Source organism: Heloderma suspectum, chromosome 6 (assembly GCF_057233095.1).
Source record: "Heloderma suspectum isolate Gila_16-S chromosome 6, 16-S_ref, whole genome shotgun sequence".
In the NCBI taxonomy this organism is placed as follows: Eukaryota; Metazoa; Chordata; class Lepidosauria; order Squamata; family Helodermatidae; genus Heloderma; species Heloderma suspectum.
The window spans coordinates 56,718,672-56,746,143 of NC_139463.1; the positions used below are offsets into that span (position 1 = coordinate 56,718,672).

General features: G+C 45.2%; 1 protein-coding gene across 7 annotated transcripts in view; it reads left to right on the forward strand.

The window, feature by feature from the left end:
- CDK12 (cyclin dependent kinase 12) overlaps positions 1–27,009 on the forward strand; it is a 61,296-nt gene extending 34,287 nt beyond the window's left edge. The window contains exons 13-19 of one of the 7 annotated variants that reach the window (XR_014783800.1): positions 3,004–3,462; positions 5,255–5,778; positions 13,520–13,617; positions 15,827–16,108; positions 19,880–19,983; positions 21,859–22,384; positions 24,975–27,009. Coding sequence is in view for 5 of the 7 variants with exons in the window: in XM_084804485.1 (XP_084660611.1) it covers positions 3,004–3,462; positions 5,255–5,961 (1,166 nt within the window). In the remaining 2 variants the exon portion in view is untranslated. Of the gene's footprint in view, positions 1–3,003; positions 3,463–5,254; positions 7,967–12,150; positions 12,389–13,519; positions 13,645–15,826; positions 16,109–19,879; positions 20,766–21,858; positions 22,385–24,974 lie in introns of those variants that run through there. The other 6 variants (XR_014783799.1, XM_084804489.1, XM_084804485.1 and 3 more) reach the window with 6 other exon arrangements.
- The last annotated feature ends 463 nt before the right edge of the window (positions 27,010–27,472 follow it).

Sequence of the window (27,472 nt, forward strand, 5' to 3'; positions counted from 1 at the left end):
AACCAAAATAGCTTTAAAAAATAAACAGGTGTGCCTTGCCATTTTAGCACTAGTCCTCATCAGACAACTAACTTTATGTTGATGAATCTATTCAGTAAAGCTTGAAGCTCTCTTTGTTAGAGAATTCAGATACTCTTAGCTCTTAAGCTGTGGTCAAGCCTTTGCGTCCCAGAGAGTGCCAGTCAGGTTGCAGCTGCTGTTCTCTTTGGAGGGAGGGCCTAGCCCACTCATACAGGGAATGTGCACATGACCCTCAGCAAATGCATTTAAGGTTTATTCAATGAGGCGAGCCTGATTCCTGTACTGTTCCCACATTTATGGAGAGCTTATCCTAGAATTCTCCTCTCCTTGGCTCGCTACACACGAAATAGCTGGTGGCATCTTGAGAAGAGATGAAGTTGGCCCTACCCGTGGCCGAGACATATCCTTTAAAGAAGCATCCTATTTTGTAAGACACATCCTTTACGGACACACCCATGCTTGTTTCCCTCCTCGCTTTAATGTATCTTGTTGGAAAGTTCATGGGAGCCCCCTTTCATGCAACTAAGGGGACGTGGAGCCACACCTTGCTGGGCATAAATATCTGAATAGAAAAAGCTTACACACATAGACCCCCCCACCCCACCCCCAATCCATGTAGAAGCCTACTGCTTCCACTGCTCAGATGTCCACACTCAGTGCTTGGGCATCAGGAGGGGACCAGGAAAGCGGCACAGCCTCACTTCCCCTTAACCCCATGGAGCCCCCTTCCTGTGATTTAACATGTGAAGGGGGCTCATTTGTTCACTAAATGGAATGTAAGCATGGCCCAGAGATTGTGCATCATAGCAAGAAAAGAAAGACATAATGCACTTGTATACCACTTAATATCCTAAAATCTTTGAGTGCTTCACATACATATATAATACAGTATAAAACAAATATAAAAACAGTGTAAAGACAATAACAAATAATAAATATTTAAAAACCTTACAACAAAGACAGTAAAACAGCAGTGTCATAATCCATTACAAGCCAGGGAAAGCCCGTGTAAACAAATACGTCTTCAAGAGGCATTTAAAACTCATCACAGTTTCTGCCTCTTGAACAGCACATGGGAGGGTGTTCCAGGTTTTAGTACAGTTAGTAAGTTTATACATTTGTATACCACTTGTCAACTAGGCTGGTCCCAAGGTGTTATTTAGGAAAGTAAACTTACAGTAAAATCAATATAAAGACTGACAAAACAATAAATAGATTGCAATAAAACTCAAACTTTTAAAAAATTGGGGTAGGGGCTATACTGTGTTTGCCACAAGTATATCAAAGTAGGCACCTGGTGAGTCACTCTGGCGAGGGAATTCTACAGACGGGGCACCATTTCCACGGTAACCACCCACTTCACATAGTGGGGGCATTTAAAGAGGAGCCTCCATCAATGGTCTCAACACAGACAGGTTGATGTGGGCATTCCTTCAGGTAACTAGGTGCAGCCATGTAGGGCTTTAAAGGTAAGCACCAACACTTTCAGTTGTGCTCAGAAACAGACCAGCAAATGGACCACAGCCTGCATTGAGCAAGGGGTTGGACTAGTTGAGCTCCGAGGCCCCTTCAAACTTTAAGATTCTATACACTGGAGTAATACGCTTCCTACAGCTGGTCTTAACTGTCAGCTGCATTTTGAGCTAACTGAAGTTTCTGGGCAGTCTTTGGTGGTAGCCTAACACACAGAACACATCGTAATAGTCAGTCCTGGAGGTTACCAGGGCTCAGATAATGATGACCAGGCCATCTCTATCCAGGAGAGGCCACAGTTGTTGCACCAGCTTCAACTGATAAAAGCTGTTCCATGCCATAGATGGTACTTGGGCTTCTAGTGACAAAGTTGAATCTAGGCGCACCCCCCAGGCCTCAAACATCATCCTTGAGGGGAGTCAACCAAGGCTAGAACAGGCTTAACACTATCACCCTGAACGGATGAACCACATATCCAGAGCTTCTTCATCTTGTCAGGATTAAGCTTATTAACCTTCATCTGACTCATCTCTAACTCCAGATACCTATTTAGCACTTCTGCTGCCTCACCTGGCTAAGATGAAAATGAGAAAAAAACTGGGTATCATCTACACATGTTGGTCACATTTCATTCTAAATTAAATGAAATCCCTGCATGATCTCTCTCCAGTAGCTTCATGTATGTATTGAAAACCATGGGGAACAAGATGGAACCCTATGGGACTGTAAAACATAAATGCCATGGGTCTACAAGCAGTATCCCCAGTGACACTTTTTGGAATCAGCTGTCCAAGTAGGAGTGGAACCACCAAAACACTGTTTTTGTTTTAACTGCAACTTTTGTAAGCTGCTCTGGGAACTTGTGAAAGGGTGGGGCATAAATCCCTAACTTGCAGTCTTTCCAGAAAGCATTGAAAGCCACTGAAGGGGTCGAGGAGAATCAACAGGGCCACACTCCCCCCCATCTCTCTCCTGGCATGTCATCCATCAAGATGACCAAAGCAGAGGTAGCAAATGGTCTGAACAAACTCAGCTTACAAACTCAGCAGGTGGTAGCTGGAGATAGTCTGGTCTTGGAGGCACATAGAACTGGGTTGATTCCAGAGAAGCGCTCTGCCTGTATCTGTACAGGAACAAGACTGAAACCTTCTGCACCTTCCTGTCTCACATCCCCATCTCATCCTATAGATTCAAGTCCACAAGTAGGGGCATGTGTGTTAAGTGAGTGGCCGGGTTTACGTGGCAGTTCTCCCATGTGCATTCCGAAATGGTCATCCTGATCGTGGGTCCCCTTGCACGCACCCTCATCCTTAGACTATCAGGCCTCTAAGTAGCCTTCCATTTGGTGTATCCACAAGTCATCTCTTTGTGGAGGAGGAAGGAAACCACTGTCTGCATGTACTCGTGGATGGGTGGCTGTGGTTGCATATGGACCATCTTTTGCTATTTCATTCCTGAAGCTCTGTTTTTCCCCCCCTGTTCCCCTGGTGGCCCTCTTTGTGTTTGCAGCAGGCCTCGGTGACATCACACAGCAGCTGAATCAAAGCGAACTGGCTGTCCTGTTGAACTTGTTGCAGAGCCAGACGGACCTCAGTGTCCCACAGATGGCCCAGCTGCTCAACATTCATTCAAATCCTGAGATGCAGCAGCAACTGGAGGCCCTCAACCAGTCCATAAACGCGCTCAACGAAGCCACCACCACACAACAGCCGCAGGATTCTCAAAAAGTGCCCGAAGAGGAGGCAGCTGTTGAGGAGCTGCCGCCACCAGCCCAGCCATCCGAGGAGCAAGCCACCCCAGAAGCAGCGGGCACTCAGGGAGACATGCAGAGCATGCTGGCAGTTTTGCTGAGCCAGCTCATTAAGACCCAGGAGCCTGCAACAAATGTGGAGGAGAGCGACAGTGAAAAGAGCAGTGAGCTGCAGGGGGCACGGAAAACCCCCACTGTGCCTCAGGAGGAAACTGCAGGTAAATAATTGCAAACCCACTGCCCCGCCCTGCCCCCCACCTCCTAGGACATAAGGGGGGAGTCACGTGGGGCTTTCCAAGTGGTAAATAAAAAACACTTTGAATATTCTTTAACCAAGCCTGGTAGTCGTCTCTGAGTGTGTGTGAAATGTAGCGACAACTCCGAGTTCCTGAGAATCCTTGTCGCAAGTCCTTGAGCAAGTTGCGCACTCTTTCCATCGGCTCCCTCATCTGTTAAAGGATAATAGCAGTAATAGTAATAATCTACTTCATGGGGTGTTTTTCAGGATGTAAGATTGGGAAGCCATTTGCAAATTAAAATGTTTATCTAAATTAGTAGTAGTGGCAGTAAGTCGTGCTAGCAGCAGCAGTAAAAACCACCACACAGTGGTGGTTCAGACCTACAGATAAACCTAGGGGACAGTTCTCCTTAGATTGTCCCTCCTTGGATTGTACCATACACATCTCCTTGGATTGGGGTGCCTTCGAATGCAAACTGGGGATTGACTGCTTAAATGCTCTCCCCTGTCAAAACTTCCATGTACGTGAGGCCAGGCGAGAGCCATTCTCCTGGCTATGCAAGCATTGCACCTGTAAGGGGGGATGCATTGTTAAAAAGGTGTTCTTCCCCATGCCCCCATTCTGAAAAGTTGTGGTCATGAGAAGACTGTTCCTTCTGAGTGTTTGAATCAGTTGTTGCTCATACCTCTTTGCTTGCCATACTGCATGCATTTTTAAAGTAGCACCTAACTTCATTGTTTAAATGCTTTTAAATTTGCATTGCAAATAGGATGTAAAACATTTTAAAACTCCTCTGAGCCTATGATTAAGCTGGACACAATACATGAGCTGAGCTTCTGGCTTGGGGACAGGGTTCAGAGGGAATGTACCCCAACCATCCAGCCAGAGCATTGAGGCCCTCCTCTTAGCACAAGAGGCAAAACTGCCACAAGCCAGAACGAAGTAGAGTTGCAAAGTTCCCACCCTGAAGTAGAATAATTGTTGGGGAGGGGGCATTTCTGGCCCCTTATTATTCATCTGTTCTGGCAGCTTTGAATATCAGCAGTTCTCTAACCTGAACAAGGGTTAGAATCCCTAAACCTTGCATGAATGGAAGTGAGCTGCACATTTTTCATTTTCGTGATTCTGCCATAAAAGCACAGAATTTAGGAAGGGATATGTATTCCACAGGGATTTTGATTATGGGAAGGGCGATGTGTATGTTCTGGATGGAATTTTCTGTCTGGTACAGTATTTCACATAAGTATATTTGCTTTCCTCTCTTTTTTTAAAGGAGCAAATTTCTAGCCTTTTTCTTTGCAAAGATCGTCTTGATCATGCATTGGCAATGACTACTGAAACCTTAGGTGCCGACAGAGGGGCTCAGCAGTTTTTCCACTGGATGGGGCTTCAGTACCCTGCCAATTTCTTTGCAACTCCCCGTGACGAGCAAATAGAAAAAAATTATACAAAATAAATAGAATAAAAATATCCATTTGGTATTCCAGTCACAGAATTTGGGTTACCATGGTACAGAAGTTCGTTTTGTTTTGTTTTGTCTTTTTAAAAAGCTCAAGAGTACACACAGCCCTATTTCTAATTCTGTACCTAGTACAATTATTCCGGATCTCAGGAAGAGGTCTTTCAAGCCCTTCCATCTGAGATCCTTTTAACAAGAGATCATTTGGGGCCTCTTGTATGTCCCCTCCTCATATGCCCATGTTTGAATTGTGTTGATGTTTGTTCACGTGTGCTTTTAAGATGGTGTTTAAAAGGAGTAACCATTCCACAGCCTGTCCTCACATTCTCCCACCAGAGAAGAGACCCCCTGAGCCTCCCGGGCCACCGCCGCTGCCGCCACCACCACCCAATCTGGCCGAGGAGAACATCTCCAACACAGCTCAGGAGTTGAACCCGGCTGTGACAGCCGCCCTCCTCCACCTTTTATCACAGCAAGAGGCAGGGTCACTGAGCCACCCAAAGCATGAACCCCAAGTTGTGAGGCCCTCTTTGGATTACACGCGGTCACAAACCTCATCCAGGACTTACGGCACCGATGGACCCGAAGGCTGCAGCTTTGATGTTGATGAACGGAATTCAAGCCAGACTTTAACGGAGACATCGCCCCAGGCCTTGGGGAAAAGTAGGACCTTTCTGGGCTCCACAGGTCACCTCGGGGAGTCAAGCAGCTTCCAGGGCGCAGGATCAGTTCAATTCCCGGGGGACCAGGACCTCCGTTTCACCCGAGGCCCCTTGGGGATACATTCTGCTGTTGAGCAGTCCTTCATCAAAACCGAGGGGAGCAACAACACACTGGTACACTCAGAGGCCAAAATTCACAACTACAGTGAGGTGGGAGTGGCAAATGCTAGTTCTAGTGACACAGGAACAAGCCACACGTGGGGAAACCCGGTCCAGTCCACTGCTTATGGAAAAGCCTTTCGTGGGCAGAGTAGAGTGCCTCCAAGAGGAGGAAGAGGAAGAGGGGTACCTTACTAAAATGACTGGAGAGAGGGGAATTGGTACTTTTTGGTGGTGTTTTACCTTCCTATTCCCTTCTTGACTTTAGAGCAGCCAGTTTGTCAGGGGAAGTCATTGCCCCTGTCCAGCCACAACAAAAATGGTTTATTTGCTATTTCCCCCCTTTCTGTTCGCCAGACTGCTGCTGTCTCCCCCTCCCCCCAGTGGCTCTAGAGTGAAGACCCTCCACCTTCTCTTGACAGCTGTCCATACCCAAAGATCTACTGATTTGGGTTTCATGTGGCGAGTTTTCCTACTCAAACATGGAGGGGAGGGGGAGAAGGAAAGAATCCTTTAAAAAACATAATAAATTGGAAATATGAATGGAATGTGTTTGCAAGCCTTGAGCCATTATTTCTGAGAGTGTGAGCCCGCGGAAGATCTGGAAGAAGTGAATCAGTGCCCTGGTCTGTAAACGCAGCAAAATGAAGTGGTAGAATAAGCTGTACTGCTTCAGATGGCAAGTGAGGAAATCACCCTTTTGGAACACATGCGCGCAAATGCACACGCACGCCCCCTGCAAGGAGAAAACGTATCATATCAGGGAGAGATCTAGGCCAGCCCTCTCCCCACTGTGCTAGTTTTCTCCTTGGAGGCAAGGCTGTGTCTTCCTGAGAGGGGCAGCATTCAAAAAGGGCAGTTCCACCACCTGCTGTCTGAGGTGGTGAGCCACTCCGCCATCTCACACTGCTGCATGTGTAGATCCAATCTCAGTATTGCAAAGGTGATGCATGTTTTGTTTCTCCCTTGCTTCCTTGAATTTCAAGATTTGTCTGACAGTGCCTACATGCCTTTTATACTGAATTAGGAGAACCTGGTTTGTGTTATGCAAGATTTGGAATATCCCCTACCTCCATAGCCACATTTTCTTCACACGAAAAGACAGAATGCTACATTCTTCCATGGGCCAACTGTCCCGTTTTACTGTGAAAGGCCATGTGCTGTCATACTCACCTTCCAAACCTTAGCTGAACTCAGTTTCTGTAGTGTCCATAAGTCCGTTGGCTTTTGGATGGGTTTAGGTTTTTTTATTTTCTCTCTTAAGAATGGCGAGTGTCTTCTTTTTTTGTTGAAGTTCTTGAGGCCAAAGTAAATGGCGAAAATAAAATAAAAACCAAAAACTTTGTAATCCTTAAATTCTTGCGGGCAGAGGGTGTTTATGATTGATGCTGGGGAAACCAGAATAAGTTAGATTGATGTTTTCAAAGGTTAACAGGTGTTACTGTCTCTTGTGTGATTTCACTACTTTCAGTGTTAAATACGCCTTTGCAGCATCCTTTACTGATACTGCAAAGAGGACCTTTTAGTTTATTTTTTAATTGTTTTAGTAGCTCACCCACACTGATTAATTTTTACAGGGGTTTTTTGTAAAATGTAGATCTTTACTGTGAGAGAGCAAGCCTGTTGGAGGCTGTAATTTGAACAAAGTTGACAAAATACAGAAACTTGGAAGGATGACTATAATTTCTCAGTAAAACATCATCCCCCCTCGCTTTTTTTAAACTGAAAGTGTTCAAAGGGAGAAGCATGTCAGAAATTAGGGGGCAGACGGAGTTCTAGCTCTAGCTTAAAGTCATTCAACAATATTTTTTTACTCTTCCTGCTTTCATATTATACAGAAGAAAAGCTGCCTTACTGGGTAGCACATTGTTGCTGAGGGCAGAAAACAGGCTATGCCTTAAAGTTTAAGGCTTAAACACACAGGCAAGAGGCAGTTGAAAAAGCATTTAGGGGGAGTTGTGTGGAGGTGGGAGCACTATTAGGTGTAACATGTACCACCTTGTATTAAATATACAGACACACACACACACACACACACACAGCCTGCTTCTATTAATTCTGCAAAGTGTAGTTTGCAAAATGCAAAATTCGAAGTGTAAATTCTGTGTGTGGTTTTCTAAACAGATTCATCAGTTCATGCATAATATGCGAGAGAGAGAGTACTGTACATGCAGAGTATGGTAAATAAAAAGGAGAGATTTTTCCTAGGCATTTATTTAAACATTTCTTCTCTACCCCCTGCCCCTCTTCATTTTGCAGTTTTCCTGATGTCTTGTATCTTGGCATTTTTAAACTATCATGGTTTCTACTTGGACATATTTACTCTCCTCCACCACCCTCCATCTCCTTTCCTTTCTCTAAAGAAAAAGAATTATTCTCATTCAGCCATATGGCCATTAATTTTCTCTCTGCTGCTGTCATAAAGCTGCTCACCTGAAGAAATTTGAGCACCCCTCTTCATTCAGGGTCTTGCAGATTCTGACGAAAACCTCCTTCTCTTCCACAGTTTTCTCACTGCCACCAGTCCCTATGGATTATTATTCCTCCAAGGGAGGGATTTCCTTTGGGGAAATTGCTTAGGAGGATGTATTCAAGCATGAAGGTCTATTTCCCTCATTTCTGGTGTGGCATCTTTCCAACTTTTCCCTACCTATACCCAGTCTTTTGCAGACCAGACTCCTGGAAAACACATTGCGCTTACAGAATCCCACTAGAATAGAGCATTTAATTCAAGAAGATCCCATCTTGAATTTTAAGGGTGCAGGGGGAGAGTTGATAACCATCCCCTTATCTTGGCATTCTCTATAGCTTCCTGACCAGTTTTTATACATGGTTATTTTATTTGTTTGTTTGTTTGTTTGAAGAACCATGTTAACATTTCTGTGTTGGTGCTGCTCAATTAACAACTTCACCTTTCATGTGTTACCCCAGAGCCACAACTTCTACACTCCACCTGTCCTTCCCTAGTTGGTATTGTCCCCATCTTGATTACTGTGCAACTTCTTAAAGTATTCTTCTGTTAAGGAACAGTTGTGCCCAGGGTTAAGAGTTTTTGATAGCAAAGAGGAGGCAAGAAAAGTGGTTAAAGGCCTTGAAGGAGAGTAGAAGAGAGGGCAACTATGTGAGGTTCAGAATCCTAAAAAGACCCACTTGGATGAACCTGGAGACCCTTCCTTTTGATCCACTCAAAAATAGCCGAGAGAGTTCTAAGCCTTACAGGGCGGGAGGACCTGTGGCCCTCTAGATGTTACTGGATTCGCATCAGCCCCAGCCAGCATGGCCAATGGCTGGGTGTTGGGAGTTGAAGTCCACCAACATCTGGAGGGCTACAGGTTCCACAGCCCTGTTGTAAGCTATAAGATGCAGAAATAGGAACATACCTTGGGCCACAATGAGAAAAATGGCAAATAAGTTTAGCACAAATTCTTGTTTCAGATCTTCAGAAAATCGTGTCTACACATGCATCTTTTGTCACTTGATGACTGCAACACCAAGTGATGACTTGCATGTGTGAAAGATCATATCAAGCAGCACACATAGAACTTTGTAGCTCTTTGGATGTTGTGCTTTGGACTCAGTTGACACACAGAAACAGAAGAAGGCTGATATGACAGTGTACAACTTGATAGCACATGGGTAGATCTTGTGCATCAGGGATGGATCCTTGTAGAATCTGTTTTTTCAGCTCCCAATACTGGTTACTTGCCAGTTTGGCAATGGCAGCCCTTGGGGAATGTTACTACAGCTCTTTGCTTTCAAAATTCTCCAGAAAATGCTGAAAAACACTGACGACATGCAGATATCAGCTTTCAGTTTTTCTCTTATTTTAAAGACTGTTTCTAGCCTCTGTGGGTGGAGGAGATACACTTGGAAGCTTTACAGGCACTGTCTGCAGAAAACATCAATGTACAGAAACGAGAGGGGACTTCTGTTCCCCTACCCCAGAAGCATTCAAGGTGTGTTCTGGGGAGTGCTTGGAAGCTTATCGGGGCTTCCTTGATGAGATCAGTGATGGCAGATGAGCCTTCTCTTAAAGACCGCTTGCTCATCTCTACCAAGCTTTCCTGTGCAACATACAGATTAAGGAGAATATTGGATTGCACTCTCAGTTCATGCAAGGCAAGGGCAAAACACAACAGACCTGGACAGTGCCCCCCCATGAACTTAAGCGTGCCCCATAACATGCCTTAGACTCCTCTGGAATAAGCAGAGGCTGATTGATTTGAATTGATTTGTGCCCCACCTTTCTACCAAAAGTGACATTCAAGGGGTTCCAAGGTAGGCGACGGGGGAAGGATTCTCTGAAGGTATAAACTCTGAAAACCACTGTCCTGTCCCTCTCCTTTGTGAACTCCTGTTATCCCCCCCCCCATCATACACCTCTATGACCCATTACTTATCTACATCTCTTTCTACCATTACATTACTAAAAATACATTCACAATTCTACAAAAGTTCAGCTAGTAAGCTCAAGAGTAAAGCATACAAATTGAGATGGGGGACAAAATGCAGAGGTGCTGACCCAGTTGAATTAATTCAGGGAGTAGCCAGAAAGTGCTGTATCAGGAGTGTACGAGACTGCTGGTTACTCTTGGGCAGGGCCGCATGCGTACTGTGCACTAAAATAGAAATACTGCACCAAAACAAGGTGAATTCTGATGGATATAAATCATATAGCTTGAACATATTCTGGCATAATTTATTCTGCAATGTTCACAACTGTACAATTCTGATTTTCACTAGTCATGTGGAAGGACAAGGAAATATGTATGGCACTTGGTCCCCATCACCCACCACTAGGAATTCTGGCTTCTGAAATGTTGCCAAGCATTGCCCATCTCTCACTGATTTCAAATTATAATTTAAAAAAATTACAAAAGGAAGGAGAAAGAAAAAATAAAAGTATTTTCAATATAAGACAAGAACTATATGTATTGCTATCTAAATTATATCCCATGTTCAGAAAGGATGCTACATTTCTTTCAAATGTCTGTTCATTGTTTGCTATATCTTGAATACGTATGTTCAATCAGTTTTGCCAGTCTCCAACTCTTATGGTGCAATCCTATGTCTAGCTACTCAGAAGCCCCAAATGAGTTTAATAGGATGGCAGTCTTACAGTGTAATCCTATACATGTCTACTCAGAAGTAAGCCCCACTGAGTAAAATAAGGCTTACTTCCAGGTAAGTGGGTATAGGATTGCAGCCTTAGCGAACCATTCCTTCAATGCAGGAGGTTTGTATGAGTTTACTTGTGATTAATATTTTAGCCTCAGTTAATAAATTGCAAACTAGCTCACAATGTTCATTTCAGATTGCTCCATCTAAATACCCAAGCAGACTATTCAACAGATTAAAAGATAGGATATAACTAATCCAACCAATTACATATATGATCTTACCCTTTCCAGCTGCAAGGCCAAGAAAATGCTTTTTCTTAAGTGATACCAGAGAGTCTCAGGTAGCTGAATTCTGTGCCCATGAACACGTTCTGTGGTTCCGTGGAATGCTCTGCCCGTGGCGTTCCTCAGTCATGCCCCCTGTTGCTGTTCATTTGCTGGCACAAGAGTGTACTGCAGCCTTCTATTACTTCTGCATTGGGGTCGTTGGTGCCATTTGCAAAAATCCTAGCAGCCAAATTTGAATTCAGATTTCTTCCTAGCAGATTTGGGTTCCTTTTCAAATGCTTCCTTGATTTTATGCAAAAGAAGTAAAAAGAGTGTGTGTATACACATACACTCGCACAGAGAAAGACACGCACCAGAGCTCATATGATGTTTATATGTGAATGACCTCCATATCTCAATGTAAGGTTCTTTGTTCTTTTTCTAACGCAAGCTTGCTATGATGTACCAAATTATTTTGTTCCGTAAAAGCAACCAAAATCTGATAACATGTAACATATGCTCAACTTTTGGCTGCTTTTTAAGGACAAAATAATTTTATAACATTTGGTAAACAATTAGCATAATGTAATTTATTCACTGACATTTTGGTGCAGAACCTGCTTTCTTGGTGCAGAATTGGGGGTATGGGTGTATTACTTGTCCTGAGTATGTCTGTTGCTCCTTCTAGGGGCCCAAGTTGGCATCATTGTGTATCTTGGATATGTAGAGATTTGAATTGTGAGTCCCAGTGCTACTATAGTGAACCTCAGCTAGAGAACACATTTGTAAAAAGTTGCATTGAACAACAAAAGGTTTACATCTATTTTAAGCAGGTCCTTTTTCTGATTATTCATAACAACATTCAAATAGATGAGCATTTTCTTCTACCATTTGGAGCAGTCAGTCTCTGCAAGAAGATTGCTCCTACGTGCTGCTGCTTCTCTGGCCTTTCTTGCATGGTTGCTTGTGTGTGTAAAATATGTTCGTTCTCCTCCCACAGAATCGGAATGGTCTGCACCTCCATGATTGTAGACACTGATGGAAGTAGGAGCTGCTTTCGGGGCTAAATGGACATCTCTTGTATTCTGCACTGTGCTATAGCAACATCTGGTGACACAATACATGCATTACACATTATTAGAGCACCAATCAAAGGGCAATGGGGAAAGCCATATGTTTTCATCCAGAGTGGAAGCCTATTTAAAAACAGAACCTACACATTCAGCTTCCACACCCAGGTAACTAGCCACCTATGAATGGAAAGGAACCCATTTATGTCTCACTCTACATTTTTGTGTTTAACAGTTTCCACAATTCTAATGATTTTGAATCCCCTTAACACTGTGTCTAAACTAGAGTCTAAAAAGCACAACATTCCCCACTCCTCCAAGAATACAGGTTCATCTCCTACACTTCCCATCTGAAAAGGAAATAAATTTTCCCTGCAATAAGCTGCCCCACGTTTTGAGGGATTGTTCTCAGGCCTGATCTGTTCAATGGAAATTATTCCTGGGCTTAAAGAGAACTAAAGAAAAGACCAAAGGTGTACAACAAACAAGAAGGGAGCACAGTTTTGCAGGTTGGACCAAAAGCTCATTCTTATTTGTCCCGTTTGTCATTGCTGTCCTTGTGGCACAGTTCCATTGACAGTTCTTGAGTAATGAATAGCTTCCCCACACCCTGCCACTGCACCCAGTACACACAGGCACAATCATTTTGCACCCATGGCGGAGTATGCATTTTAAGCCAGTTTGCCATATCTGTTCCAGCCATTGAGTTGATTCACATATGCATGTGCACTGCTTGATAACTGTACATTTGGTGATGGCTGAATGTGAGAACTGACTCCATCGGCCAATATAAAAGTTCTTTCTGTGCTGTTTAGACTTGTGATAGCTTATTTGCGCATGAAAATCAGTGATCCTGCAGTCATCAAGTGATGAATGTCCCTGTGTGGATGACCCAACATATGTCATCTTATTTCTTCTTCTCCTGGGTACTGAATTTGCAGGGATTTTGCTCAGAATTATTTCACCCTCTGATAATAGACTTCGGTCCTTGGTTTTGGCTCTTTACTCTGTGATTTTACTGTTTCCCTTGGAGACCCAGAAAAGGATGCTCAAATCCTGAACCCCCACCCTGTGACCTTGCAGCCCTGTATGACACATTTTGGGTCTAAGGCTGATAGGGTGCAGCTTGATAAAGGCTTTCCAAATTAGTTTTTGGTGAAATTTGAGTTGAAACCTGAACTGGGCTGAGCTGATACTTGAATTGTGGAGCTTGTGGCTCATAGCTCATGCTTTTAACTGCTACATTACATAAGCCCTCTCCATTTGGCATTTATAAATACTTGCTTTTTCTAATTGCAGATCAGTCCCTCAGATATTGGCTAAAAGATGCATGATCTCAACATGCAGCTCAGTGAGGATGATACTTCCTACTCTTCAGTGAGAGAAAAACGAGCTTTGTAAGTAATTGAAGTGGTGTGCTGCATTGCAACCATGGCCAAAAAGAAAGGGGGGCGGGGAGAGACCTCGCAGTTTAACGCTGTATACAGTGACTGTCGCATTGGCTCAAGAGAATGTGGTTCTGTTTGTATGTGCATTGCCCACTCTTTCTGGTTTATTGTTATTATTGCTGCTCCTGAAAGCTCATCTGGCTGAGTTCCTGTCCAGAGTGAAGATTCATCCAGCAGCCCATCCCAGCTCAGTTTACACAGTGTGCCACCTGCAGGAAGCAGACACATTGCCCCCCCCCCCCGCCGCCCAAGTGACTGTCGTGCAAAGAGCTTGAGACCACTCAAGCAGAGGAGACAAGCCACACAATGCAAGTGGAAGCTGGGAGGGGGGCATTTCTGATGAGGTTAAATAAGTTCAAAACAAGATGCAGTTCAAGGGGCAGTGTTAGACAAGACCTAAGAGAGCTAGGGCATGTGTTGTTTATTTCTATATGATCAGTGGGAGATTATGGGCAGAATAGGCACATGGCTAGGTGGCCAGGCAGGAGTCTGGGCGTTACGATGCTTCTGGCATCTCCAGCTTGCTGTGCAAATTGAGAGTGTTACCCAAGACCCTTTCTCTGATGTTGCTATAGTTTTTGAATGGTGATGCCACCATTCCACAGAGGGTAGCATAGTGACTAAGAGCGCAACCTTAGGCATGTTTAGACAAAAAAAAGTCCTGCATCTCCCAGCATTCCCATGTCAACTGTGAACCAAGAAGCCCTTAGTTCAGATCTTGCTACTGCCATAAATGAACTGAGTGGCCTTTGGCAACCTGTTGTTTTCCCTGCCTCACCACCACCCACTATTTGCACTGCAACGGATACCTTTGAGGGCTGGCAGACTTTATGTATTTTAGGATTTTTATACTACCCTTTCAGGGCAGTTCACAATGATGATGGCAAAGAATGATATAATGAAAGCAACAAAAATACATCAATCAATGAAACACCACATAAAAATAGCACTTTAAAAAACCTTCATACACATTATAAGCTCAACAGATGTTTTAAAGCCTGGGAAAATAAAAGGATATTTGCCTGGTGCCAAAAAGAGATGAGTAGGTGCCAGAAAGCCTCCTTGGGGAGCAAATTCCATAGGTGGCGTGCCACAACCGAGAAGGCTCCTCTCTCCCCAGTTACCATTCACCTTGCCCCAGGTGATGGAGAGACCTGGAGGAAGGCCCCTGAAGATCATCTCAGCACAAAGTCTATTGTGGGACTAGGCATCCCTTTGGGTACCTGGGGCGTGTCTCCACCAGCGATTTACTCCTTACTGGCCGTGTGTGGAGGTCGTTAAGGATACATGATGTCATGGCCATCCAGCAGCCACCTGGAACTTATCAGGGAAAACCTGGACTTCCCAAGACTTCTTAAAGTCCAATTCTTTCCCTTAAGTCAGGTTCTTCCCAGTATAGTTGCTGTGTGCCCCAACCCCCACATTGACCTCGGAGATGCTAGCCCTGCCCAGGGGTGTGCCCTTCACTGGGACCCCAGTCAAGGGGTGTTTCCTGTGTGTTTCCTCTCCCTACACAAACCAATTAGTGTCTTCTCAGAAGTAACTCCCATTGTGGTCAATGAGGCTTGTCCCCTGAATGCGCACATCAGAACTTACAGAGACCCCTCTCAATTGAAATGGCACAGTTTAAAGCCCAATTCCCTGAGTGCTGTAAAGCGCAATCTCGAGGCTCCAATTCTCCATTGTTTGGTTTATGCCTTAGGAAGTAACTACTTTGACCCTTCATTATGGATATCCTGCGCAGTATCATGTTACAATGGGGGCTGGTTTCCCGTCTTTGTGTTTACTGCTCTCTTTCCCACAACAAACCCATTAGTGTCTACTCAGAAGTAACTCCCATTGTGCTGAATGAGGTTTGCCTTCTGAATGCCCACATCAGAATTTACAGAGATCCCCCTGAATTGAATACAGAGTTTAAAAAATGGATTCTCTGAAGCCTGTAAAGCGCTTCACTGAACCTGCAATTCTCCAATTCTCCATGGCATGGTTTATTGCCTTAGGAAGTAACTATTTCACACCTTTGTTATAGAGATCCTACGGTTAGAAAGGGGGCTGGTTTCCCATCTCTGTGTAACCCCCCTTTCCCAGCACAAGCATATGTGTGTCTATTCGAAAGTATCTCCCATTGTGCTCAATGAGGCTTTCTCCTGAAATGCAGGTGCATCTGGAGTTTCAGGGGAAAGGAGAAAGCAGGGGAGGGGGAAGCCTGTCTCATTGGTTGAGCAGCCCCTGCCAGTCAGATGACGTTCACCCCAACCAGGAAGTATGTTCTGTGAAGCGATTTTTACTGGTCCGGAGCACTCGCTCGTGGAGCCCTGCATGGACCACAGTGCAGCAAAGCTGATTTCTTTTTTAAAAAATCCGGTACTCCTCCATTCGCTTCTCCTACTGTTGTCGTGGAGACAGAGTCCTGGTTCCTGAGCCATGCAGGGCTTGAAAGGTAAGCACTGGCACTTTGAATTGTGCTTGAAAACAGATTGGAAGCTACTGAAGCACTCTAACTGCTGATGGAATGTGTCCCAACAACCAGTCCCAGTTATCACAAAATGCAGCTGCCAGGTTACTAACTGCAGTTTCCAAGCAGTCTTTGAAGGCAGCCCCACCTAAAATGCATTGCATAGCCTAACCTGGTGGCTACCAGAGTACAGGCTGCCTCTGTCTAGGATAAGCTGCAACTGGTGAGCAAGCTGCAGCTAATGAAGGTGCACTGTGCCACTGACAAAGCTGGATCTGTGAGCATTCCCAGACTGCAAATTTGCTCCCTTTGGGGGAGTGCAACACCATACAGAACGAGTTGAATAGCACCTCCTTTGGCAAATGAGCCACCATCCAACACGACTTCCATCTTGTCATCAGGATTAAGCTTCCATTTATTGGCCCTTGTCCAGTCCATTACCAATCCCAAGCAATTATTTAGCACTTCCATTGCCTCACCTGAATCAGATGTAAAAGAAAGAACTGGGATGCCTTCAGCATATTGATACCCACCTCCAAAACTCCAGATGACTTCATTCACTGGTTTCATGTAGATGTTAAGAAGCATTGGGGGCAACATGGAACAAGTGTCATGCAGGTAGAGCAATAATCCCCTAGCACCACCTTCTGGAACTGGCCCTCCAGGTGGGACAGAAATGCCATGCCTCCAATTCCCACCCCAGATCACCAATCCAGAAGGATATTATGGTCCAATTGTATCAAAAGCTTCTGAGAGGTTACATTAACAGGGTTGCATTTCTCCTGTCCTCCTGGCAGGGTAATCTATAAGGGTGACCAAGACAGTTTCTGTGCCTGAAATGAGATTGAAATGGATCCAGATTAACTGGTCTCATCCAAGAGTGCCTGGAGTTGCATGGCAACCACCTGGTCAAGCACCTTGCCCAAGGAAGGGACATTTGCAACCAGCTGATGGTTATCATCCTCTGGGCCCAAGGAGGCTTTTTTCATTAGTCTCAGAACTACCTCTCTAAGGGCCACCTGAACCCTCCCCTCCTGCAAAGAGGCATTTATAGCCTCCTGGCCTTAGCAGATCACTCCCCTTCTACTAGACATTATAAGCAGAGACAGACAAGGGTCAAGCAACTGTGGGAGGTGATGCTCCTGCACATTCCTTGTCCATGTCCTCAGTCTGCAATAAGTGAAATTCATCCCATAGAAAAAGATGAAATTGTTCTCCGGGCCCGTAGCATCACTGAACTGTGCAACCCACAGCATCCAAGTTGAGGCAGATACAAGCGATCTTTGTCCTTGAAGCGTTTAGCAAACATGTTGCAACGAACGTCTTGATGTTCCTTCATATTCTGTGGGCCAAGTTGTAACAGATCCTGCACTACCACAAAAGCTCTGCTGGATGGCACTCGCATGGATACAGGGGTGGCAGAGAAGTACTGCTGCTTTGCTGCTATCACCATCACAGTGTAGACCTGAGAACTAGTCCTTAGATGTTTTCTGTCAGATTCACTCAGACTTCTCTGCTACCTGCATTGTAGCCAACTCTGCTTCTTTGCCCCCAGCTCCCCTGCGGGCTGAACAGGTGGAGGAGGGTGACTAGAAGCAATTGTGTCTAGTCCCTGAATCACTTCTCTACCCCACAGAGTGACTAGAGCATTGACAGGAGCTCCACGCATTGCAAGAGAAACTCCCCAAGGGCATTCAAGGATCCCTCTGATTTCATGTTTCTGGCAGTGGCTATCCTAATAGTCAGTCATCATCCCATGTGAGAGGAGTAGGGGCCGCAAGTCTAAACCTCAATAGGAAGTGCTGTGAGAAGGGAGTCAAAGAACTCCCCACCCCCACCCCACACACACACATCTAGACCAACGTCTCCCTGGCTGGTCAAGAACACCAAGCCTGCCACATGTATTTGGCTGATGACATGAAATATCCTTCTGATATTGTGCAGATTACTTACCTAGGGGCACCTCTACAGTGTATGCCATTTTCATACAATTTGCCCCCCAAAACAGAAAAGTGACCCCCTTTCTCCCAAAACTTTAAAGACTCCCCTTGCACACAACCCCCACCCTGAACATTTGTCTGAAATTGGACTGGGTTTGTCCCCTCAGAAGGGGCAACTATGCCCACAGATTTCACCAATTTATCCCAAGAAATTAAAAAGTTATAGGAATCTCCTTTAAAAAAAAAAATCCTCGAACTGCAAATGCGTAGCACAGAAACCCCTGCACCTTTGTCTGAAATTTTCCAGGTTTCATTCATCAGAAGGGGTGGCTGTGTCTGCAAATTTCATCCAGTTCCATCAAAATGTAAAAATATTGTAGCCAGCATGCGAAGCCTCAGACTTCCAAAGTGAGGCCCCACTTTGGACCTGAGGCAAACAGGTTGTGCCTGAGGAGGACCAAGATCTGCTTACTGAAGTGGGATCTGGACTGAATCTTCTCTTTGGAGTACACCTCTATGTAGGGATGTCAGAGAAATCTGCAACAGAATCAAATGAGTTTGAATTTCTATTCCGCAGTGGACTGGCTGTTCTCGAGTTTCACAGATTCTGCAGACTTGCAGAGTGGTATTTTGACTTTCTTGAATTTTATGCAAATTTATTTGCAGAAAAATATGTAACATAAAAAAAAATACTGGCCAAAAATATGCATTTCTCACATAGGCTAAATCATGAAAATGTGCATTTTGGGGAAAGATTTGCACATTGGGGGAATTTGCACATTTTTGCAAGTTGAAATTTGCACAAGTGCAGATTTGCACATATTCAGGAAACTGGAAAAAATCTTATTCTGCCAATGAGCAGAGGATGAAATGAAAGGTACCTGACAATCTGTGACACACAGATGGAACAGATTTTACAAAATTCGTACATCCCTACCTCTATGTAAGACCAGAGTCTAAAAGTACGTAAGCACACCACTGAATGGCCTGGAAGTCCTGAGTCACTCCTGATAAGGCAGCCTTTGCTGGAGGTTCAGGTCTCGCAGGACAGCAAGCCTGAGCTTCTCAACACCATTTCTGAGACCCAGGTTGTTTTAAGGATTACAGAGTGTAAACATTATATACATGTTTAGTAGTGCCGTTGTCACTTTGGAGATAGTCAATAGTTCAATTTTTCCCAGAGAGCTGAAGGCCGTTGGAAAGAGAGTTAGCTGTGTAATGATAAGTATCAGTCATTCCACTCTCACTTCTGATAAATTGTTTGGGCAGATTTTTTTTTTTAATTGCTTTAAAGCCTGAAACACCTGTTTGATCAAAGGCAACAGTGTGGCAAAAAAAATGCATCTGTACACCATGGGAAGTGATGGCTCTCTCAAACCACTTTTTCCAACTCTATTTAAAATTATGATCTTCTCCAAATTTAGTATTAATGAACAACAGTTAGACGGCCACCAGATGGCACTCTAACCAAAGTAGATCCCCCCCCCCCCATCTTTAAAAATCCTGCCTGTGCAAGCCTGGGAGCATCTGGGAGGGAGGGAGAGGATGAACCAGTGAGGACAATGCCATTCTCATGCCCCTATTGAAACAGCCCTGTAAAGTAAGGTCAGGTCTATACTACAAATAGAAAATTGTCCAAAACCTCTTTTTAATAGTCATCATGACTTCCGCTAGGAATTGTAGTTCTGTGAAGCTCCTGAAAATCCACTGCCCAGTCATTCTTGGGCTCCACATAGAGCTCCATTTCTTGAAGTGTTGCAGGGCGGAAGTCTTAACACCTAAAATCAATGTAGGTTTGTTTGTTTGTGTACTGCAGACATGTCCTGAGTATAATTAGAGAGCCAGAATGGTGTTGTGATTAGAGTCTCAGACTCCGACTGGACAATGATACCGACAATGAAGAAAAAATGTTATTAAAATGTGAGTTATGTACTTTGATTTGTAGAATCAAAAAAAGATTTATTAAGGGCTCTGCTGAAGCCCCCAGCCATTTTCAAGTGGGGTGTGTGTGTGTGTGGGGGAGACTTTGGGAATCGCTAGAAAATAGTGAGCTGGCTGGACCAATGGTTTGACTCAGTAGAAGATGCCTCCCTAAGTTGCTGTGAGTGGCTGTAAGCAAGCCATTACTTCTCTCAGCCTCAGTTCCCCATCTGTAGTGTCCTGGGCCCAGGGTAAATTGAAGGGCAGCCTTCTCCCTCATAAGCTTGCCCCATCTCTTACATCAGGGATGGGAAAACTGTGGCCCTGCAGATGGTGTTGGACTCCCGGCTCCCCTTAGTCAATGGTCAAGGATGATGGATATTGTAGTCCAACAACATTTAGGGTGCAATCCTATGCAACATTTAGAGGGCCAGAGGTTCTCCACTCCTGGCTTAGATTTCTGTCTACCGCCACCTTCTGAAATTAACGGATGGCAACTGGAGAGAGACTTTTCTACAGGGGTATCATGTCTGTGGATACGCTTTCCAGAGATATTTGTGGAGGGCCTACAATGCTTTCACAGGCGCTGTGTGAAGAAGGTTGGGTTTTTTGCCATGCCATTATTTGAGTCTGCTTATTCCTTCCCCCACCCTGCTGCTTTTAATATTTGTTGTGGAATGTTTTTTTAATGATATTTTTAAGAATAGTGACAGGTGCTTTGAGCAATATTGGAAAAGCAAGATAGAAATATTTGAAATAAAATAAAAATGTGCATGGCTGGCATATCGTTGCATGGTTGTTGTAAAAACCATCAAGATAACATGAGAAGCACTTGGGAGTGCTGCATCAGTCCTGTCGTGCAGTGAAATACAGGACTTTGGATGTGGCAAATTGTTGGTTTGCTCTTGATGGAAACGTCAACATTTCTTTCAGACACAAGGGGGCAGCGCACGCCAATAAACCTTTCCAGCATTTCATTTCAGTGGAGGGCTGTTCTGGCATCTCCCTTTTGGGTCATCATGGCCTGTTAACCCCATCTGAGCTCTGTTTTGGTTTCATTTTCTTTTACCACTTGCTGAAGAGAGACCTTTGCAGCCAAAGAAGTCAGCTATATTGAGACAGAGACGGTTCTTGGGGCCTCAGAATGCAGCAAAAGGCTCCATTCCTTGCTGACTAGCTGAAGATAATCTTGTAATAAAACCCAAAGCTGGGTCTCATGCTAATTTGTGTCACACAGGAGAAAAGACCCGCCCCATTTCCCTGATTTTACATCAAAGAAACCTAAAACCGGCCACTAAAACAACTGGCATTCTGTTCTTAGAAATATGAAAAGCAATACACTTTATGCAGATCAGCTGATAGTTTACAGAGCACCATCCATGTACTTGGCTTTTTACAAAATTCCTTAAGCAGCAAAACAAAACAAACTGGCAAGTCCCTGCCACCAAAGCGCTTGCAATCTAAAACTGGCAGTGGGGAAGATGACGAGGGGAGGGTGAGGTGACAAGGGCTGGATGTGAGGAAATGCATTTAGACCTACCTGGGCTTGATGGTTACGGCTGAGGTCAAGGACTGAGGGATAAGACAAAGACTTCATGGAAAAGGTGATCTCTGAGGAGGGATTTGGAGGAGGAGGAGGAGATGGCACCACATGCGTGTCCAGGGAGGGCCAGGCCTAAGGGGCAGCGAAGGAGGATGAGTGGGATCAGGCCCAGAAGCATGAGGCTTTCAGGCACCTGAGGATGATGAAGAGTTGGAGGAGTGAAGGTCACAGGCAGGGATATCATAGGAAAGGGGGGGGAGGTGAGTATGCATGTGTGTATATGTACATGAATGTTGTGAGGCCTATTTTATTGAGCATTTGTTTTCGTTCAGTTCAAATTCCAGCGGAGCCCCGGATCCACAAAGCTGTCTTAGGCATATTGGAAGCATGGGTGCTCCACTTCCCAGGATGATGGTGAAGTTAAGGAGAGAAGGGCTGTCAACTGGTTAAACGGTCATTCCCTCTCATCAGGGATCCCTGGGATCGGTAGAACCTGTGATCGCTGGTAGAAAATTCTCTGCATGCTCATCAAACTACAGTTCTGCCCAGTTCCTGAGGGCTGGGAGAATTATGACTGTTAGACAGGTATACAAATGATAAAAGTCTGTAGTGAAAGTAAAGGCTATGGGTCCTTCATCCTTGGTGTGGCCACACTGTGAATATTGTGATCGGAGAGGATATCACAGAGCTGAAAAAGGTGCAGGAAATGACAATGGAAGTAACCAAAGGGTTGAAGCACCTTCAGTGCGCGAAAAGAGTCAGAGTTCCACTCTCCTTGATTAAGAAAACTGCCAGTACAATCCTATGTATGTCTACTCAGAAGTAAGCCCTACTGAGTTCCATGGGACTTGCTCCTAGGTAAGTGTCTATACAATTGCAACCTTAGATGACATGATGGGAGGGCATGATAGATGTTTATACAATTAGGAGCAGTGAGTAGGAAGTGAAGATTTTCACCTTCTCTCATAATACCAGAACTTGGGGATCACCAAATTATTGGCTGTAGGTTCAAGATGGAAAAAATAAAATACTCCTTCACACAGTGCATGCTAACAATGTGGAATTTGCTGCCAGAAGATGTGATGATGATAGTGGGTTGGCCATGTGTCCTGTTTTACAGAGGACAGCCCTCTGCTTGCAGGGCTGTCAGAAGACATGCCTCTCTAGTTGCCTATCAACAAGGGGCAACAGACCGACAGGTCATCTGATCACACTACAGCACAAACCTGCCAGTAGAGAGCGGCGGTATATGTAAGCCCGAACGCAGTGTCTCTCTCCTGGATCTTGCCACCCTTGGCTTTTGCTGGGGAAAGCCAGCCGCCTCTTCCCTCCCCCGGGTCTGTCTGTTTGGGGCTGAGCTCCAAGCCCTCTCCATCCTCATCCCCTTAACCACCCCCTCCCCTTCCCCAATTCCACCATCCCACCTTCCCTGCCAAGATGGCTTGATTAAAAAGCCGCCGCTTCTGGAATAGCTGCACAGCTGGTGATCCTGTCAGCACCCCTGAGCAGAAAGTCGCTGAAGATTAAAATCTCCAATTAGCGGGAATGTGAAGTCGGCAAGAAATGCAGCAGATTCCAAAGCTGGGAACACCTTTATGGAGCTTCTTCCACACAGCATTGGGAATAAGCCCACCTTCCGGCCTACCACAAGACTTCCCCTTTTGTGTTCCATTTCGCTTCCCACTCCTCTTTTCAATATCACACTGGTGTGTGTATATCGCTACACTGTGTTATGATGTTTGTCTCACAGGCATAGCTTAATTTTCAGCCTGGGAACCTATTTTCAATGCCAGAACCTCAACATTTGGAATGGGAAGTTATTCATACAAACTATACGTTGATTAAAACTTCAGCATTTTCAAATGTTGGTTTTGTTAGTTATTTTTCTAGTACTCATCTTAGTTATTTTTCTAGTACTCATCAGATTCCATTTAAAAAATCCATTCAAAAGTGCAATTTCTATGGACTGAATCCAATGTTAGTCCTACTTTGAGAAGACCCATTGAAATGAATGGGACTTTGAATGACTAACCTAAGTTGCATTCATTTCAATAGATCTACTCAAAGTAGGGCTAACATTGGATTCGACTCATGTTCAACACATAATAATCTACAGTGACCAATAACAGATGTAGTAACTCTCCGGAATATAGACAGACACTTACAGAATTCATGGGCTCGTATTCTCAGAAGTAAATCTCACTGTATTCAATGGGGCTTTTGAAGAGGAAGCCAATCCTATTTTAAATGTGTCAGCTTTGGAGCACAAAGGCAGCTGTGGCACCAGTCACTACGGGCTGGACCAAGACATTTTGTTGCCTGAGGCACAGAACAAGGTCTCCCAACACCCATTCCATATACAGATGCTGGCTGGTCTGGCAGCTGAATCTAACTTTAACACTGGAGCCAGGACAGTGTCCTTCACTGCACCTGAGGGCAGCAGGCTAGGGGGGTGGGAGGAAAGGAGGCTTCACAGCACACTCCGCTCTGTCCTCCAACACCTTGCCACTGCTCTCCCCCCACCCCTGCATCTGCTATCTGAGGCAGCGGCTTCACTCTGCCTAATGGAAGAACCGGCCCTGGCTCCACCCACTAGTGCAGTATTTAGAAGCACAGATTCTTCACAATATGAGCCCATGAATTCTGTGAATTTGGCTACATCCTGGATAGTCACTATGGTTGTTATTGATCATTGTTGATAACTGGGTGCTGAGATAGCAATACAGTGTTGAAATGGAATGTTATCCCCCTTAACTCTTCCCCCTTTCGGGCTCCATCATTAAAGGACAAGACTGTCTTAAATTTGTGCCGTTAGTAAAGTAACAAGTAAAGCATATGAACTGCTTGCTGGGATTGTATATATTCTGCAAGTGTGTCACAACACAAGAGTAAAAATGGTATTTGTTGAATAATTCAGCATCCAGAGATCCTGCACTGTACCTTCCCACTCATCCATCTATTAGCAGGTTTTGAGAGTTATTTAAGTTGGGGAAACAGCATGCAGGGAAATGGTTAAGGCCCCCTCCCTCAGCATCACACCTGCTTTTAACCAAAGAAAAAGATCAGAGAATCATAGAGTTGGAAGGGGCCTACAAGACCATCAAGTCCAACCCCCTGCTCAGTGCAGGAAGCCTGATTCCCAGGCAGCCTCCCATCCAAGAGAAGCAACCATGGATCTCTTGTGTAAGGTCTGTGTTGACTCAGACTTGGGAGTCCAGGGGATTGAGGTAAAGCGTCAAGTAGCAGCTGAGGAACAGAAAGGCAGTTACAAAAGGACCCAGAGAGGCTAGGGTGCTCCAGAGACAGGGAGAAATGGAAGTTCACATCTTGGTTTGAAATCAGTAGCCAAATCTTTGCTTGCAAGCCTCTCCAGTAGCCTTATTTAAATGGATCTGTTGTTGACTTAGCAAACTGCTTCTCTGCTAGAGGATCTTTCTTCTTCTTTCAGGCTTCGTACTTGGGAGGAGAATATAAAAATGGGGCAGGCCGCAGCTGATGAAATATAATAATGCCAACCACCGGCTATGGAAATCAGCCTGCCGCGTCTCTTGTGCATACACACACACAGCACTGCCCGAACAGGCTGGCATGGCCTATGTTGGCACAGGTTCAGAGAACCCTCCTGTAGCCTCTCCCTGTGTCTCGTTCGAATCAAAGCGCAGATGAGCCAATCGTAGCAGGACGAGGAGGGAGCTTGTGCACGTCCTCACCTGCCATTTAATTGGATGTATTTTTAATTAATAGCACCTCGGGGACCAACATGAGATACCGTCGGTCTTTGAATAGGGACTGGGGAGGAATTGGGGAACGTGCAAGGATTGGACCGCAGGGTGCGCTTAGTGGGCAAACACTGCCATCAATCAAGGGCCACTTTGGGCTGTTTGGATGGAGCACAGCATGAAGGCAAGTGGATAGAGTGTGTGTGTGACGTGTGTGCAGGACAGGCAAGGAATCAAAGAGAATAACTGCCGCCCCCCCACTTCTAAGGACAAGCCCAGGCCAACTGGGAGAGACCTCTGGGGGCAAGGCATGGGTCTCATGATGTATGTTAGCAGCTTCTCTCTACTTTTGGCTCCAGTCAGTCGAGACTCGCATTTATCATTACTTAAACTCCAGCACCTTTTCTCTGAGGAGCCAAGACTTCCGGGTAGCTGCATCTTCCCAGCTGAAGTGTGTGCGTGCGTGGCAGCGGGGAAGCTATGGTTGCTCAGTGGTGGGGGGAGAGGCACTCTGCACATGCTCAGAGGTGCTCTGTTTATATCAGGGGAGCCCTTTCAAAGGTCAGTTGGGGGTGAGGATGCACAAGGCATGATTCTCAGCAAGGCGTAAAGGCCTGCTGTTGGAAATATTCAAGATTAAACTGCAGCTTAGCTGTTGAGTATGTGAAGAGTGTTGTGGTTACACCCCTCATAAGGGCATGGTCTGAAGGCATAGCATGCAGCCCCCTATAGCTAGCAGGCTTGGGGTTGGTCAGTGCCTTGATGGGAGATTTCCTGGGAACCCCATATACGCTGCACTGAATTTCATAATGGGAGAAAATCAACAAGATCAGAATGAGAGCAACTATTGACAGAGGCCAAAGAGTCATCCTTTTGAAACAAAAGGATATATGTCTTTGGCAAGCGCACCTAATATATAACCCCTTTTGATTATTGTAGCAACTGTCACTCAATGTGTAGAACCAGTAAGTCATCCGATGTCTGGATATAGGTTAGGAGTGGGCACCTGGCAGCGCTAGGTCCTAATTTTAAGAGTCCCCTAAGTCAGGTGTAGGCAAACATGGGGCCTGTGGGCACCACTGCTCCCTCGGGCACCTTCCTTGGTGCCCACTGAGGTGCCCTGCCGCCACCCCCCATACTTTTTATTTTTTGAAATCCCAACATTTCAAAGCAAAGAGAGGGCCTGCAGCTGCTCTCCTCTTCCTTTCCCATGAAGGCCCCTGGGCCACACATGGGGCTCTGAGATGGGTGTTTTTAGGAAATGGGGATGGCCAGGGGCTGCAGGCCGAAGCTTTCCTCTGCAGCGTGCCTACGTAGTGGTGGTGCCCAGGGCAGTTTTGCAAGTGGCCACATGTGTCCTCGAGCCCGAAAACGATGCCTACCCCTGCGCTGAGTCCTCTGTGAGAGATCAGCTGAGACGGCCTGCAAGAGCGATCTGCCTCTGCTCACTGGAAGGAAGAGGAGAAGCAAGTGGCAGAGTGGTTGGACCTGGTCCCACGCACTACCTGGCTCCCCACATATTACCCCCAAGGGAATGAAGCCCTAGAAGGGGGAGAAGTCACCCAGCCCTCGTATCGTCGCTCCTGAGGAATAATCATATAGCCTGAAGACAGTGCCCCACTCCTCTCTCAATGGCATATGTTCAAACTCTAAACCCTGGCATTGAAAACAGGGTTCAGGGATGAAGCCATACATTCTAGGCCTTGGTTCTGCTGACATTGTGATTGTAGGGTTGAATTAAACATTGACAGCTGATATTTATCTGAAAAACAGTGTGTGTGTTTTACAGTGGACCACCCATTTGCTCCCTTCTTCCTAAGTACTTCACAGTTTGGCTAGTGAGATCACTGTGATTCTGTTCTGTTCTGGAATGTCAGAATTCAAATTAGAGCTTCATTTCTAAAATATGAATTGTCAGGAGTCAGACTAAAGCCTACCTTGAAACCAGTCCTATTTCTTTGTTGCTCCTCTCCCCCAGTCTTGTATGGTGAATATTATACATCGGTGAGGGACATGCACACTGCACAAATTTAGAGGTGCTCTTTTCATACCCTTCACAAGCAAAGTATTGCGACAAGTGATCAAATCGAGTTTTAACGCAAGTTCCCACCATTCCTTAGCTGTAAACTCCAAAGGTCAGCCATGGACAAGACTCTCAGCCTATCCTACCCCCAGTAAGATGGAAGTATTTGTGATTATCTGTGAGGACAAACAAGCTTGGAAAGCA